Genomic DNA, 17847 nt, shown 5'->3' with positions numbered 1-17847 from the left:
GAGAATCCCAAGCAGGCTCCACGTTGTCAGTGTGGAGCCCAACTCGGGGCTTGAACTTACAAGCAAACAAAATCAAGAGTCGGACGCTTAATTGACTGAGCCACCCAGGCACCCCTTTGAAACAAGATTTAAAAAAATTTTTTTAAGCATTTTTTTATGTTTCTTACTAATTAATTTTTGAAAGACAGAGAGAGACAGCATGAGCAGGGGAGGGTCAGAGAAAGAGGGAGACACATAATGTGAAGCAGGCTCCAGGCTCTGAGCTAGCTGTCAGCACAGAGCCAGACGCGGGGCTTGAACCCACAAACCGTGAGATCATGACCTGGGCCGAATCCAGATTCTCAACCAGCTGAGCCACCCAGGCACCGTGAAACAAGGTTTTTAAAAAATGTTTTTTCTAATGTTTTATTTATTTTTTATATATATAGAGAGAGACAGTGTGAGCAGGGAAGGGTCAGAGAGAGAGGGAGATACAGAATCCAAAGCAGCGTCCAGGCTCTAAGCTAGCTGTCAGCACAGAGCCCAACACGGGCTCAAACCCATGAACCGTGAGATCATGACCTGAGCTGAAGCTGGGTGCTCAACCAACTGAGCCACCCAGGTGCCCTGAAACAAGATTTCTAAGCTGAGTTATTTAAAGGTTAAGAAAGACCTAGTGTTTTGATTCAGTAATTTTAATGATAGAAACAAATTCTGGACTCTAAAATAAACTTTCCATTTTCAAAAACCTCCTTCAGGAAACCACCCAAAGGACTATCACAGATGAATGGATCAACAAACGGTGGTACGTCCATACAACGGAATACGAGTCAGCAGTGAAAAAGGGAGGGACAACTGATTCACAGAACGTGATGGTCTCTAAACCATACGCAAAGTGAAGGAAGCCAGGCTCCAACAGAAAGCAGGTCAGTGTTTGCCAGGGGCTGGCATAGCACAAAATGATTGACTGCCAAGGGATGGGAGGGAACTTTCGGGGTGACAGAAATGTTCTATACCACAATTTTGATGACCTGAGTATGTACATTGTCAAGACTCATCACACTGTATGTTTAAAATTAGTGAACTTTATTGTATGTAAATTATACCCCAATTCTGTTGCTCTTAGAAAATAATACTATTCTAAGAAAGGAAGAAAGGAAGGAAGGAAGGAAGGAAGGAAGGAAGGAAGGAAGGAAGGAAGGAAGGAAGAAAGAAAGAAAGAAAGAAAGAAAGAAAGAAAGAAAGAAAGAAAGAAAGAAAGAATACTATTCTCAAGGTCACTGAAACCTCCATATTCAGCATGAGGAATGAAGCAGATCACCTTCTGAGAACGGAACGGAAAGGGGAACGGGTTGTGGGGAGAGAGGCCAGGGATAATGTGGTTATTGTAGAAAGCTGGAGACCCAGCTGGTAGAGAGGCAGGGTGAAATTTCTGATTATGAATGAATCAGATCAATGACTTTTCTAGTTGATTGAATGACTCTTTTCCAGTAGGTATAGAACAGGCAGGACGTCGGTTGTACCCAAGATTCAGGTTTTGGCTGGCATATTATCTATTGCCGCGTAACAATTAGCACACAATTTCTGGGGGTCAGGAGGCCTGGCATGGCTTAGATGGGTCCTCAGCTCAGGGCCTTACAAGATTGCGATCATGGTGTTGGCTAGGCTCCTCTGGAGGCTTGACTGGGGGAAAATCCACTCGCAGACTCATTCAGGTGGCTGGCAGAATTCGCTTCCTTGTGCTGTATGATGGGACCCTCCCTGACTCTTTGCTGGCTGTCCATTGGAGCCTGCCCCGGTGGCCCCAGAGGTCACTCACAGTGCCTCACAGAAGCCACATGGGCTTCTCCAACATGGCCCACTGACTTCATCAAACCTGCAGAGAGTCCCTTTCTCCATATGGCTAAGACAGAGTCTTATATAAGATAAGGTAATCGTGGGGGGAGGGTGACAGCCCATCACCTTTGTCATATGATATAGCTTAACCCTGGGGATGACATCCCTCACATTTGTCGTATTCTATTGATTAGAACCAAGTTACAGGTTCTGCCTGCATCTGTGGAGGGAGTTATACAAGTGTATGGACACCAGGAGGTGGGGGTCATTGGGGCCATTATAAAGTCTGTCCCCACACCTGGTGACTGCAATGGAGGGAGAGGGTAGAGCAAGATAAGGAAGGAAGTGGAACCAGGAGGTGATTAATGGCTGGGAGGGGGTGGTGGGATCAATGATTTGAAGAACTCCTTAAGGTTGGAGGAGGGTTTTTTTTTAAGTTTATTTATTTATTTTGAGAAAGAGAGAGCATGCAAGCAGGGAAGGGGCAGAGAGAGAGGGAGACAAAGGATCTGAAGCAGCCTCCTCACTGTCAGCAGAGCCCGATGCAGGGCTCAAACCCATGAACCATGAGATCATGACCTGAACCAAAATCAAGAGTCAGATGCTTAATAGTCTAAGCCACCCATGTGCCCCAAGGTTGGAGAATTTTTGCCATGGGAAGGCTGAGAGGGGGAGCTTGAAGGAAAGCATTTGGAGGCTGGAGAATGGAATATTTGAAGACAGGATTCTCTAGAGGAATCATTTTTGGTGATGGTGGGTTCTATGGGTGTGGGCAATTGAAGTCACTGGAATCCAAGGGATTTACATGGCCTCCCTGCTCTCACCCCTGTCCCCTTGCTGTCTATCCTTCACATCATGGTTCCTAATACATACACCAGATCATGAGTCTCCTGGACACAACCCTCCTGTGCCTTCCTGACTCAGAGTAAAATCTAACACTGTCTCGTGACACGTCCCCCAACCCCTCTCAGACTTTATCTCCTTCTGCTCTCCCCTTGCTGACTAACCCTAGCTACACTGGCCTCTGGGACTAGCCCTTGACCCTCCCTGCCTAGAACACCCTCTTCTCTGATAGTCTCATGGCTCCCTCCCCCGCCCTCCCCCGTCTCTTCCCTTCCTACCTTCCTCCCCTAGCAGCTGTGTTACCTTGCACAAGTTACTCAGTTCAGACTGCTACCTCTGGCCTTCCCTGTCCATCCCATGTAAAATAGCACCTTTCCCCATCTTATCCACCTCATCCTCTTTCCCCATCAAGCATTCCATCTACATATGTATTTGCCTAGGTGTTGATCATCTGTCTGCCTCCGTGAATCTGGGGATTTGCTTTATTTATTGCTGTATCCCAGCACGTAGATGATGTATCCAAGCATCCAGCACTTGGCACATAGTCAGTACTCCCTATGTCATTAAGAAAGCAGACAAAGCTGGTTTCTATGCCCTGAGGGGTGGTTGGGTTGATACGGATGGGACCGAGGCCAAAGTTTTGAGGTATAAGCCAGGAACTGTTGTGGAGGCTTAGGTCCCTCCTCCTCTGACATGGGGAAGGAGTGGACACAGAAGACAGAGCACTTAGTAGGCCATCGAACTTAGCAGGCAAGAGTTCTGCCACCTAACAGCTGTGTTACCTTGCACAAGTTACTCAATATCTCTGAGCTTGCTTCCTGACTTATACAATGACGATAATAATAGAAACAAAACCCAAACTGTGGAGTTGTGCAGCCAGACTCAGACCCCACATGTGAAGCACTTGGTACTGGGTAAGTGCTCAGTAATGACTAGATAATGTAATGTGACTTGTATATACCTACTTATGATCCATGGATTTCTACTACTGTCTAAACAAGCTTTGCCATTTACTAGTTTTCTGATTTTTCTATTATTTTATTTTATTATTAAAAATTGTTTTAATGCTTATTTATTTTTGAGAAACAGAGACAAAGCATGAGCGGCAGAGGGGGAGAGAGAGTGTGAGACACAGAAATCATAGCAGGCTCTAGGCTCTGAGATGTCAGCACAGAACCCGATGCAGGGCTTGAACTCATGAACTGTGAGACCATGACCTGAGCCGAAGTCGGATGTTCAACCGACTGAGCCACCCAGGCACCCCGGGGGTTGGGGGTGGGGTGGGGAGGCAAATTACATTACTTCTTAATATGATTGGGTTTCTCATCTGCATTACAGAGATAATAATTCCTGTCCTGGCTCCTTGGCCAGATTGTCCAGAGGTGTGAGTGGGATAATACCCTTGGAGGCACTTGAAATGTAACATGCAGTCAATACAGAGCACTATGACTTTTCCTTCTTGTTGACTGGTTCCTTTTAGGGTTGCTGGAGTTGTTCATTACTTTACGGAGGCTCCAATAGGACATCTGGGCCCTGGCCTGAGGGGTTACACACCGGACTTCTTTGAACAGAGCAGGGCATCCCAGATCTTGCCCAAAGACCTGGGTCAACCCTGACTTTAAAATGGCCCTGGGGCTCAGGGCAGGATAGGTTGGCCAGGCAGCTTTCTAAGATTCACAGGCTTAATGACACTCTTGCTTCTTTTTACTCTGACAAGAAGTTAAAAAAAAAAAAAAAAAGTCCTGAGAGCTGGGGTCTTTGGAGACCCAATGCCTGGCTCCTTTTTACCCGCCGCTGTGAAGTAATTAATGAGGGCCGTCTCAGCAGCCCTATTCATGAGACGCAAGTTCCACAAGCAGAACCCACAGCCCTGTGTGGCGGGCCTTTCACCAAAGCTCCAGGCAGGCTGTGCCCCGGGCAGTCAGAAGAGAAGCAAGCAGGACAGCCTGTCTGGGTCAGGGAAGGTATGAACACCAATAGTGCCTCTTCCCCAGTGGGGAGCTGAGATGGTGACACTGTGACACACAATCCTTCCAGGTGACACCGATCATTGGTTGCCTCGGGCCCACTGGCAACTAGCCCTCCTAGTCTTAAATTATGTTTTCCGGGGAAGTTCTACAGAGAGTTTCGCCCAGTGCAGACACAATTCCATTTGAGAGTATCCAACCTACCTCTGTGGGATCAGAGAATGGTAGGTGGAGCTCCTATACTTAGTTCCTTAAAATCAAAATAAATTGACCCCTGGATCATGTGTGTGTGCATGCGCGCACAGCAGTCAGTTACAGTGGCCCTGATTCTCCCATTTGTCTCAACCTCCCAGGCTGGAAGGTAAGGGCCAGCTGATGGAGGCTGTCTGCCAACATCCATTCACACCTGTTTCAGAGAATAGGGCTAAAATGCATTTCCCAGCCTCCTCTGCAGTTTGATGTGGCCAATCACCAACCAACGTTCTCACCAAGTGGATGGACATATGTACACACGCTACTCCTGGGTCTCGGCTCTAAGATTGGTCATGCCTCTACCAGGCTCTCGTTCCTTTCCTGCTGGCTTGAGCCCATGGAGACCTCGCTTCAACCATGTAAGGCACAATGCCCTAGGAAATGGGAGGGAATCAAGATGGAGGGAATCTGGGTTCTAGAATGTCTGCATTGAGCAGAGCTTCTTACCAACTTGGAATAACCACCAGGCAGTTACACAAGAAATAAATATACTTCTAGGGTGCCTGGGTGGCTCAGTTGGTTGAGCATCTGACTCCTGATTTCAGATCAGGTCATGATCTTGAGGTTCGTGGGATCTAGCCTTGTGTCAGGCTCTGGGCTGACAGCATGAATCTTACTTGGGATTCTCTCTCTCCCTCTCTGCTCCTCCCCACCTTGCATACATGCACTCTCTCTCTCTCTCTCTCTCTCAAAAAAAATTTAACATTAAAAAAAAAAACTTCTATCTTCTTTCATCCACTGTGTTATAGCTGGGCCTCTTTGTTACAGCAGCCAAGCCTTACTCTCACTAGCACAGAGAGAAAAGCATGAAGGACTGAAGGCTTCTCAGGCTAACATAATATTTTTCTATGTCTTTTATTTATTATTTTTGAGAGACAGAGAGAGACAGCACGAGCAGGGGAGGGTCAGAGAGAGAGGGAGACACAGAATCTGAAGCAGGCTCCAGGCTCTGAGCTAGCTGTCAGCACAGAGCCTGACGTGGGGCTCAAACCCACAAACCATGAGATGATGACCTGAGCTGAAGCTGGACGCTTAACCAACTGAGCCACCCAGGCGCCCCTCAGGCTAACATCATAGTCTAGCCTACCAATCCTTAAGACCTGCCACTGAATGTCTTAGACTTTGTATGAGAGGAGGCAGCTTGGGAAGGAAGCAGTGCACCCTACTGGGTAAGACTGAATCAGACAGACCTACATTTTCACTTTGGCCAGAACATTGATTAGTGTTGTAAATTTTGGGTACTTTCACTAACAAATTGAATCAATCTCCTCTTCTGTAAAATGGGGATAATAATAATAATACTTTACTCCCAGGGCTATAGGAGAGTTATATGAGATAATGTAAATCAAGGGCTCAAAAATGTTTACTTATATTAATGCCATCAGATGATATCTGGGCCTGATTCTTCCTTCCCTCTTTCCCCAGGAAGGAGGGAAGGAAGCTAACGTCTTGAGTTTTCCATAAAGTCAAAAAATACTCAGTGACTCTTAAATGAATTCTAAATCTCCAAAGCTTCCAACACAAAATGTTTCTTATTCGTCTACTATGAGCCAGGGACTAGGAGGCAGCTGGAGGACAGATATGCCCTTGTGGAAATTAATTTCCGTCCTCTGTCTCAGAAAGTATCAGTCCTTTCCAGGCTCACAAGCTGGAGTCCAGTTCACCTACTGAATGGAAATTTATGTTGACTAGCAAAGAAATCCCAACTCTTTTTCCCACCTCCTTACTGGATGTCTGGGCCCTGCTGCATCTAGGTTAAATCACCATCTGGGGGCGGTGACGCCTGTGTGGCTCAGTGAGTTGAGTGTCCGACTCTCGATTTCAACTTGGAACCTGATCTCAGAGTGGTGGGATCAAGCCCTGCAACAGGCTCTGTGCTGGGTGTGGAGCCTGCTTGGGATTCTCTCTGTCTCTCTGTCTCTGTCTCTGTCTCTCTCCCTATGTCCCTCTCCCCAACTCTCTCTTTCTCTGTCTCTCTCAAATAAAAAAAATAAAAGGCATCTAGATGTTTCCAATGAATAGTAGATTTGAATCTTGAAACTCGTTTTCTCAGTCACTGCCCCAAGCAGGACTGACTTTCTTTTTCTTTTTTAAGTTTATTTCTTTATTTTGAGAGAGAGAGAGAGAGCGCACGCGCTTGCATGCATGTGAGCAGGGGAGGGATGGAGAGAAAGAGATTCCCAAGCAAGCTCTGTGCCATCAGCACAAAGCCTGACTCAGGTTTCAAACTCACAAACCATGAGATCATGACCTGAGCCAAAATCAAGAGTTAGACACTTAACTGACTGAGCCACCAGGCACCCCCTCAAGCAGTACTTTCTTAAATAGGCCTGACCTTGGCATTTACCTTGGCATTCACCTGGCAGAACCTTCTGTGGCTTATAGTGCCTATAAACTAAAGCCCAAAATCTGCATAGCCCCCAAGGTTTTCCCCAGTTTGGATCCAGCCTCTTTCCATTAATGACACTCATGACTAAGACTGAATATTTCATATGGCACAAGCTCTGGGCTGAGGGCTTTATGTGTGCTGCCCCATTCAACTTCCCCTAACTTTAGGAGATGGTGTCTTGGCTTAGCTGTCTCATCTATAAAATGGGAACGTTCCAAGAAAAGCATCCCCACAGGGTGGGGTGTAGGTAAAATCATTTAATAGCCATTACTGCACCATCCCTGTTTGATCGATGAGTAAGTTAGGGTTTTAGAGGTGTTAAGTAACTTGCCCAAGACCACAACCCTGATCAGTGACAGAGGTGAAGCCTGAGCCCAGGAAGTCAGGCTCCAGTGCCCAGGCTAGCCTGCCTTCCCTCGGTCGCTGAAGGCCTGCGCTCAACTTAGAACCAACTTGGAGGGCGCCTTTGCACATAGGTTCCCTGTGCTGGTAGAATGCCTCCTCTGGCCTTCCCTCAGGAAGCCTTCCTCCCAGCTGTCCCCTCCGCACGTGACCACCCTAGACAGAGGCAGACATCCCCTCCATGTCCCCTCAGCCTTCTCATTAGGACTTCCCCTCACCAAACTGTCATTAGAAGGAGGGCACATGCCCTCAGGGTGACAGTGTCCCCATCACCTCTGGCTCCACCATGCCTGGCCTGGCACGGAGCAGACCCCTGCAAATGTTTGTTAGAATTACTGCAAGCCAAGTCCATCAGGGCAAGAGTGGAGAGCGATACCTGCTGGCAGGACGCTTGCCTGTCCTCGGCTGTCAGTGCACGCTCCAGAGTGAGTGCACTTTTCTTTGGCCGGAGCCTTCTCCCCATTTGCCAGAACTTCCAGTACCTTGGCCCCGTCTCTCACTTTGCTCTCCAGCCTCCCCACAAAGTCGGCCAGTGGGGAGTTCACCCCTACAGGGGCCCGTACCATGCAGCAGCTTGAGTCTGGAAGATTCCTCACCTTCCCAGTTCATTTATTCAACAACTATTTGTCAAACACCAACTTGGAACCAGGTACTGTGCACGGCACCATACACAAGGTGGAGAGCAAACCACACATGGTCTCTGGCCGCATGGAGCTTACGTGCTGCTGGGGGAGACAGCCAACCAAGAAGTAAACACACAAGATGTGCAATGGCAAGTGCCCTACGAAGGGGAAGAGTAAGGGACTCTGAGATAGAGGAACTAACTACTCAAGTATAGGAGTCAGGAAAGCCTTCTCTGAAGAGGTGGGATGAAGATAAGGCTTGAGGGTATAAAGAGCTCAGTCATGACAAAGGTAGGGGAAGAGCATTCTGGGCAAGGGAACAGCATATGCAAAGTCCTGGAGGTGGGAACAGGTTGAGATGTTGAGAAAAGGAAGGAAAGCCAGGGTGGCAGAAATATAGTGAACAATATCGAAACTGGCTAGAAATCAGGTTGGGACCCAAGAGGAAGAGCTTGGATTTTACCTTTGGAATAATAGAGTAATCAAGCAAGGGTTTTACACCAGAGTTGGTATGATACAGTTTGCATGTTGAAAGCTCTCTTGGATTGCCTTGAGAACGGAGTGACAAAGCAAGAGAGAAGCAAGGTGACCTTGTGGAGGGCAGTGATCTGGGGACAGGTGAAGTGGCCACACCAGCATGACAGCTGTAGGTTCAGAGAGAAGAGGATTGACTCCAGAGATATTAAGAAGTAGAATCTTTCTGAGGTTCTTAGAAGAACTAAAACAACTTTATTGGATGCCTGCAACAGCCCCAGCAATGGGGTAGGAGTTGGGGACACCAGAAAGGGTTGGGGATAGAAACAAAAAATACAAGTCCTCAACCCTGAAAACAAATACATAGTCACTGTTCCCCCCACCACTATCTCTTGGGGGAAATTGAACCCAAGGTCAACTCAGATGCTGGAAGTTCTGGGTCATTTCCATCTCACTCAATAGTGTCAACACATTCTTCTGGAGTTGGGGAATGGAAACGTGGAAACGGGCTTTCCATATTCTTGGGCTATCAAGCTGCCAAACTGCAGGCTTGCGGCACTGACCTGGCATCACCGGAGCAGTGAGCCACCAGCTGGGATAGCCAGGGAGATGAGGTGGGGAAGAAGGGAGACGGAGCAGGAGCAGCCCCTCTGGTCCTCTGTGAGAAAGGACAAGTCGGGCTCTGCTTTCTGTCCTGGGGCCTGCTGACCATCCCGCCCTCCCTGTCTGTCTCCCTCAGGAGCACTCGTGGCCAGGGACCCCCTCCTTAAAGCGACACCCTCTCACCCCACTGCCACATGTCTCAGATGCATCTGGGAGGTCAGAGATCTGACCGGACTAACACTGAAGCTCTTCTTGCCTTCTTGAGGAATTTGCCTTTTTCAAGAGAGATTTCTGGGTCACTTAAATGATCTCTGCCCTCTGCCCTACTTCTTTGAAAGGGTCCTCTCCCCCAGGGTTTTAACAAACTCTATTTCTGAGCCCAAGGATCTCCCCAATTTAGTCTCTGGGGAGGGTAGTCCCATCAAAGAGTGGGGGTGAAAGAATCTTCCTGGGGGTGACATTCGAAGGAAGTATTTAATAACAGTGCAAATAAACACCAAGGAATTGTCAGCTGGAGGACCCCATAGCCTCGAGTCTGCCGGGGATTAACAGGCATGGGATCCTGGGGGGGAAAGCCACCCAGACCCACCCCGTGCAGGGGGCCGCTTAGAGGCATTCAGGGGAAGTGAATATTTGCCAACAAGCACAGAAGTGTTTCTACATTCTTACAACTGGTCTGGCAGTACTGGTCCAGCCGTCAGTCCTGGGTTTGCCCCAATCTTGTCCAGTCTCTGCTGTCCCACTGGGACCGGTCACCAGGCCATTTGTGTCCTCTGTTAGAGTAAAAGTGGCCCAGGCACTGGGTAATGAAATGGCCTCTGAGCAGACCAGCTTCGTGGAATCCTGGGTGACCAGGATCTCAGGCCCTTGACCCACTGCGTGACCTTGAAGGGCCAAGCCGCCTCTGACTGTCCCTCCTCTCGCCCCTCCTTGCAGTTATTTTTGTCGAGCCTGATGGCCCTTGGCTGTCCCCACAGTCTGGGCTCTGTGAGCCGGATACAAACCAGGCAGCACAAACGTCTGGTGCGGAGTCCCAGGAGGGTTCCTCTCTGGGCGCCATCACATGGGAACATGACCTTCCACACTGTGCACCCAACAGGGACCACACATCTGGAGGATGGTTCCAGTGCGAGAGGCCAGGCGCTGGGTTCTCTTCGCTCAGTCCTGGCTCTTGTCTGGGAACGCCGCCCCGGGCCTGCTGGTAAGGACGCCCTGTTTTGGAGCCTTATTGCTGCCCAGACCCCTCCCAGCTCTGTGCAGGGAAGTGTGGGTCAGCTGGAGGGTAGGTGTCCTCAGTGGGGAAGGCGGCCCGAGCAGGCCCTGCTGGGCCCCTAGTCCCCAGGCCTTGACTCTGGTGGCCAGGGGGGCTGTCCCGTGGTTCACTGCAGTGGGGTGGGCAGGGGTTCTCCAGAGACAACTTTGGGGCCCCTACTCAGTTACTGTCTCCGGAAGGAAGTGAGGCAGACACTACGTTCTGGCCCTGGGGGCCTGGGAAGGCTGCACCAGTTAGTCACGGCTCTGGCTGGGGCTGATCTCTCTAAGCAAGCAGCCTGCCTGAGGCCATTGGGCCTTTTAGGTGAAAGTTTTGTTCTCAGACCTCAGATCATGCCTGCTGCCCCCTGTGTACAGGGTGGGGAGGGGCAGGAAAGAGTCTGGGCAGAGCTAGTGGGGGCCCTCCCATGACTCATTTGTCCAGGTAAGAAATGACACTAGGACTCTGAGATTACAGCAGCTCCAGGAGAGCTGGGTGGACAAGCTGGGACAGTCAGAGAGGAGGGGAGACGGGCCAGAGGAAGAAGGGGCCTCAGCTGCGTGAGGCAGAGGCTTTCAGAGATAGATGAGCCAGGCCAGGAAGCAGGGCAGAAGGTAGCACTGATTTTAGAGCTCCTGGAAAAAGAACCCTCATCGCTTCTGGGGAGAAGCCAGCTCAGAAAGCCCCGATTTCAGTGATTTCAGACACCCAGGAGTGGCAGAGGACAGCCCCTGCTGGCCTCCCAGCAGCCCCTGGGGAAGAAGGCCTGGGGGCAGGAACACCCACAAAAGGAGGGGACCCCATGGTGCCAGGGAGCACGGGGGAAGAAGATCGCACGAGGGGTGCCACGTGGCTGCTCCTGGCAGCCCTGATGCTGGGGGCCATGGGGAGGGGGGCGGCGGGCCTCTCCAGGGGGTGGACCCTCCGGGTGGAAGATGCCCCTCGACTGGGCAGCAAATTCCTCCGGGCTGGCAGGATGGCACCAGTGGCTCGGCGCACGGGAGTGGTGCGGAGGGCGGGGATGGGGTAAACAAGAGAGGAGGCGCTGGGGAGGATGGGACCAGGCACTCTTCCCAGGATGGTGAGCTGGTTGCTGGGGGTTGACAGCCCCGGGCAGCTATGGAAGAAGGACCAGGGCCAGGCAGGGAAGGCCAGGGGGCCAGCAGGCATGGGAGAAGGCTCCATCTCAGCTGCGTAGCTGTTGAGGTGTGAGAGAAGACGAATCCGGACAGGGTCTGCACGGCTGCTCGGCCCTTCCAGGACCCCCAGGTACCTGATGACCTCGGTGAGGCACTCCCGAAAACCGATGCTCCGGAAGTCAACTGCCAGGGCTCGGGCATCAAAGAATCCTGCAAAGTGAGGCGTGATGAGGGCATGCCAGGCGGGGGACAAATGCTGATCCTGGGGTCAGGCCTGTGTGACCTTGGGCATGTCACCTTACCTCTCTGAGCCCTGATCTCCACAGCTGGAAAGTGAGAATAATCACCCCTTCCTGGGGTATATGGGGTGTGTTGTGAGGACCACATGAGTCCACTGAACTATGAAGCAGGATAAAATGCAGAGTACTGTTTTCATCAAATTTCACGATTAACACAAAGAAGAAACTTCACGACCAAGATGATGTCATTTAAGTGGACACTTGCCAGGCATGACAGGCCTGTGCATGCAGAGGTGTAGAACACCGCTATCTGCTGGTGGGGGCGATGCTGGGAGGTGGTGGCAGCAGCTGTCAGAGCTGGGGGACTCCTCAGAGAAGGCAGCATATCACAGTGAAGCCTTAAGTCTTTGGACCTCAACATTTCTACTTAACTAGCTGCCTGACTGTGAACAAGCCTCTTAATCTCTCTAAGCCTCAATTTCTGGGGCTATAAAATGGGCAGATAGTAACACTTGCTGAGAGGAGGCGCTGGGGAGGATGGGACCAGGCACTCTTCCCAGGTTGTGAGGGTGAAATGAAATGCAATGGTGCGCAGAAACAGTCAGTGCATTCAAAGTTAGCCATCATTTACACTTGAACCTTGAACGACATGGGGGGTAGGGGCACTGATCCTCCCCCAGGGCAGTCAAGAACCTGAGCAAACTTTTGACTCCCAGAAACTACTAAGAGTGAGAACCATCAGAGATAACTCTTTATTGTGATAGCAATTTACTGGAGAGATGAACTGCTCATGGGGAGATGATTAGTGTCACACGGAGTCCTAACCAGATACTCACGACACTTGAGCTCACCGCAGGAGAAGCAGGAGGTAGCTAGGACATCATTACAGTAGCACAGTATGCATATGCTACGGCTAATTTTATGCAGTTAAGACTATAGTGCATCTAAAGTTAAGATTACAGTACATCTAAAGATGCATTACATTTCTCTCCACTGCACGTGCATTCTGTAAGTATTTGTATGAGAAAATTTTGATAAGTTTGAACGTCAATAATAGACATGTGTATATTTTATGGTAGTGAATGATAAAACAGACCAGCATCTACATTTATTGTATGCATTCATGACACACCTAACTTTTTATTTTTTTCCCAATATTTCTAAGCTATGCGGTGCATCTGCAATTTTTTTTTCAAACTGTGGCAAGTCTCCAAAACTTTTCCTAACACATTTACTGCAAAAACTCTGCATATAAGAGGACCTGCACTATTCAAACACGTATTGTTCAAGGGTCAAGGGTATATTACTGGCTTGGCCCCTGTGGGTATTTGAGCCTAGCCTGAACCGCTATTGGGAAAGCAGGACCCTGATCTGGTCCTCAGCTGCTGCCATCGGGCTGGGACCCTCTCTTTGGCTGGTTTCAGTGAGGTCCGACCAGGTGGACTGCCCACAGAGGTATGCAATTCTCACTGCCTTTATATCTGCCCCGCTTTCAACCGCCTACACAGACAGAACAGCCTCTGTGAGCACTGGCCTCATGACTATGGCAGCAAACATCTGGTCCTTGCTTCATGGCTGAAGCCCCCACAGAGGGACAGCTCTGCAGGAGATGATGTTTGGAGTCAGGCCTCCTTGGGGGCAAGACCTTGCTGTATACTTCCCTATGCAACTTTGAGCAAAACCCTTCAGTTTCTGCTTTGCTGTTCTTTTTCAACTAACACTTTCTGAGTTCTTATTGAGTACTTAATTTGCATGATCTGATTTACTCCTCTGAAAAACCTTATCATTATTCCCATTTCAGAGATGAGAAAACTGAGGAATAGAGAAGCTAAATCACTTGTCCAAGGTCATAAAGCTGGCAAGTAACAGCCAAACGCACAATTCATGGGATTCAAATCAACTCAGTTCAGGATTCTAACCCAAAGCCAATGTCTAAGCCACATCTCTGTCTTCCCATGAGCCCTCAGCCAGAAAATGGTGACGACAGCAACTCCCAGCCTCGAGATTCTTGTGAGAATCGAATAAGATAACAATGGTGAAGGCATTTTGAAACTACAAAATGCTGCCCCAAATATTAGTCACTATTTTTCTTTTAATGGGGTCACCATAAATCTAGTTGGAAATATCTTCCTCTCCGGTTGATTGGAATCAGTTTTCACTGTTGGCCCCACATTCCTTTGGCAGAGTTCTCAGAGTGACCACCTCCATCAGGGGCATCAGTCGTGCTTGCTACACTTGCAAATTCCAACCTCCAGGCCAGACCCCCGGCTCAGAATCTCTGGGGTGTGCCCCAGGGCTTCATGAAGCTTGAGAAGCACCAGGCTGGGTCACTTAAAATGCAACTGTCCCCTCCAAAGGTAGCAAGTTAAAGTCTTAGGACTTAGGTTCTTGTGGTCAAGGTCTGTGGAGCTTTCAAGATTTCTCAGTGGGGAAATCACCAAAATATACAGTGAGGCATAGTCTCTTGAAAGCCACAGTTCCATGACTTTACTGCAATGCACCAGCTCAAAATAAAGGAATGAGTTACAATCGTATGCTACCACAGGCCCACGATTGATCTTGAACTGTGAGCATGACATACGATCCCAGCACTGCCGAGGACACAGTATCACCCCAGCACTAGCCCAGAAGGCACACCAGTGTCTCAGACAGACCCCTCCCAGGGCTTCAACTGGGATCCCAGTGAGGATGAGTTCATTCAGGCCAATGCTTAAGGAGCATGGGGGCTAAGGGTGAGAAGACAGAGGGATAGTTTATGTAGAAGAGCTCCTTCAAGGGCTAAGGGCGGAAGCAGTGGAGTTGAGAACAAGGTTGGGACAAACGGGGACACTGGCAGTGGAGAGAACAATACTGAGAGAAGAGAGCCAGGCTTTGTGGCTGCTCCACCCCAACCTGCTTTCGCCCCACCATGGACTGTGAGCCCCATGAGGGCAGGGACCGCGTCTGCTTCGTTCACCAGTGGATCCCCAGGGCCTCGCCCCCACGAATTTGTTGCATGAATGACTCCCGGGAGAGAAGAGCATCAGTACCTGTCCCACCAGTGGCATGGAGCATTTTCAAGTGATCCACTGTCATCTGCAGGACCTCGGCCTTCTCCAGCTTGGAGGAGCCCTGTGTGCAAAGACAGAGGTGTGGAGGTGTCCAGCTGACCTCCCTCTCACTTCCCGGAGGCGTCAGCAGCCCTCACCAGCTCAAGGTCCTCCTCTCTCCACCACTGCCTGCTTTTCTGCTTCTGCTTTGGCCAAGGCACCTAGCCACACAGATTCTCTTCAGTTCTCTTTTTAGTCCACCCGCCCACTGCACTGCTGAGCGTCCCTCCTGAAGCCTCCGCCTTCCCCTTGACTTCCATGACACCCCGTTTTCTTGCTTTTTCTTCCCCTTGGCTCTCCCTGTCTGTTAAAATGGGGCTGTTTCCCTGTGGGTGTTGGCTCCCTTTTCTCGCTTGCTAGGCACACTCTCCCTGGGAGGTCTCATCTGTGATCTCCATGACTTAGTGCACCGTCACCAGAATGCCACTGCTGCGTGCCCATCTGCCTCCTAGACCAGCTTTCCTGGGATTCCAACTCCACACCCACCACACCCAAGATCTAGCTCATCGTCTTAGCCCCACCACACTGGGGCTCTATTCTTAAGGAATGATTCCTAAGCATCCAGCATCACCTGGTCTTCCAAGTGAAACCTGACCGTCAGATTCTCCATGTAAGTGCTTGAGGCCAGGTACCAGATGGACCTGTGAAAGTTTGAGTGAATGTCTGTGGAATGACATACTTCTCACCAGCAGGAAGAAAGGCACGTGACCTATGACCATGCCTTGGAGCAGAGGGTAGAGAATCTTCCAGGCTGTCTGATTGATCTAACTGTCGGACTTCCCACTGTAGCCTTCCTCTATCCACATGTGCACTGGCAGGGGGCTCGCTCCCTGAGCAGCCTGTTCCACTTTCAAACAGCTCTGGAACTGTCAGTATTGCAGAGGGCTAGGGGGCTTTAGAAGCACACAGTTCGGTGTTCCCATCCTGTTCTGCTATTTACTAGCTGTGTGATCTAGTGAGAGTTACTTCACCTCTCTGTGCTTCAATTTCCTTACCTGTGCAATGGGCAAAATAATCCCTACCCTTTGGGGTCATTGTGAGGATTCATTGACAGACATAGAGCCACGATATCTTAGACACCACAGTAAATATAACTGTCCATTCCCCTTATCCCTGGCCAGTGACAGATGTCAGTAAGCAGAACCCCAGCACCTCAGGCAGCTGCTACCAATCAGTAAGACATGCCATGAAAAATGGACCTTATCTGCCACCTGCATGGGACTCCCTCTAGCACAACCAGGAAGGTCACATACCTGTTTCTCAAAGGCAGTGGGGACTAAGCGTCGCAGTTCAGAAAGGCTGCTATTGATGCGGTCTCGGCGCCGTTTCTCTATAATCTAAAAAAACCAAAAAGAATTTACTCGCAGCCACTTTACCAGTTTCAAACTGCTGTGATGGGCGCTGACTCGTATTTAAAATATTGTGAGGGAGAGAAATCTATTCTTACTTTATGGAGGAGGAAATTGAGGCTCAGCGAGGGGCAGTGACTTACGTAAGGTCACACAGGAAGGAAGTGCAAAGCTGGGAGCAGAACTCAGTCTCTCATCTCTGTCTGTGGGGGTGATATTCAAATTTCTTAACCAGTCCCAGTCAGAACAGGGACACCAGCCACAGCACCAGACCAGTTCCTGCAGACTCCTGCAGGTCAAGGTTACCTCTTCAGTCGCTAGATCATGAAAAGGCATTGCTTCTAGTCGGGAAAGCCCTTCATTCATACTACCTCATTCTCACCTCACCAGACTGGTAGCAGAATACTGATAGCAGGGCAGACCGTATGACCCCTACTTTACAGGTAAAGATGAGGGCTGGAAGGAAGTGGTTTGCCTAACTGAGTGTCAGGGCTAGTCTCTGTCACATTCCAGGTCTTTGGACTCCCAGGGCAGAAGCACAGCTGCATCCTGGGGGAGAAGGGGGGCTGGGATAAGAGCAAGCCAGGGAGCCTCCTTCTCTGTCCCCCTTCCCCTACCCCTCAGCACACTGAGAGGAATGAAAAATCTGGGCTCAGAGAGCAGAGACGGAAGGCTGGAGTAAATAATAAGGGCTAACTGGGTGTCACGTGTTGTTCTGAGTGCATTATATTAATTCATTTAATCTTCAAACCGCCCTTTGAGGGGCTTACACAGTTGAAGAAGTGAAGCACAGAGAGGTTCAGTGGCTTGCCCAAAGTCACTCAGCTAGCTACTGGCAGAGCCGGGATCAGCACTCAGGCATTCTGGATTGGGGTGATGTTTCCCACCAGGGTTCTCTGGGCCAGGCCCCTGGGGACCCAGGGCAAAGATTTGTCTGGAGACTCTGCGGAGACAGACACTCACCCCTCTGCGTTTCTTCCTAGCTTGCATCTGCGAAGGGCTAGGGGTGGACAGTGGCCTGGCCATCTGGCTGCAGAAAAAGAGAAAGCCTGATTTTTCAGAGCTCAGGGACCATCTCCCTGGCCTGGGCTGACCTTGGAGAAGGCGGGGATGTGGGCGGGCACAGCCCCCTCCCAGGCGGCCGTGGTCTCCCAGATCTTCCCAGGCCGGGAAGTGGGGCAGGGCAGTCGTGGGTGGAGGCCCATTACACCCCACCACCCCGACGACTCCCCGCTGCGCTCGCTTTCCTGCCCCAGGGTTGCTCGGCGGCTGGGCCACGGGGGCCTGGGCTCTCGGCCTCGCCCCCTGCCCCTCGCCGCGGGCGTCGGGGAACGGTGGCCGGCCGCCGGGCTTCTGCAACCCGATCCCGGGCGGGGCGGGCGAGGGCGCAGGCGGTGGCGGCGGCGGCGGC

General features: G+C 50.4%; 1 protein-coding gene across 4 annotated transcripts in view; it reads right to left on the bottom strand.

The window, feature by feature from the left end:
* Positions 1–8992: 8992 nt before the first annotated feature.
* HEYL (hes related family bHLH transcription factor with YRPW motif like) overlaps positions 8993–17847 on the bottom strand; it is a 14988-nt gene continuing 6133 nt past the window's right edge. For 3 of the 4 annotated variants that reach the window (XM_029949187.1, XM_029949188.1, XM_029949190.1), the window contains exons 2-5: positions 17400–17466; positions 16341–16424; positions 15028–15109; positions 8993–11969 (exon numbers count right to left, since the gene is read on the bottom strand). In XM_029949187.1, the coding sequence (XP_029805047.1) occupies positions 11296–11969; positions 15028–15109; positions 16341–16424; positions 17400–17466 (907 nt within the window). In that variant the 3' untranslated portion in view covers positions 8993–11295. The remainder of the gene's footprint in view (positions 11970–15027; positions 15110–16340; positions 16425–17399; positions 17467–17847) is intronic. The other variant, XM_029949189.1, reaches the window with a different exon arrangement.

This window comes from Suricata suricatta, chromosome 8 (genome assembly GCF_006229205.1).
Source record: "Suricata suricatta isolate VVHF042 chromosome 8, meerkat_22Aug2017_6uvM2_HiC, whole genome shotgun sequence".
Lineage (NCBI taxonomy): Eukaryota > Metazoa > Chordata > Mammalia > Carnivora > Herpestidae > Suricata > Suricata suricatta.
The sequence above is the reverse complement of the archived record's forward strand: the minus strand, read 5'-3'. Positions and strand labels throughout refer to the sequence as shown.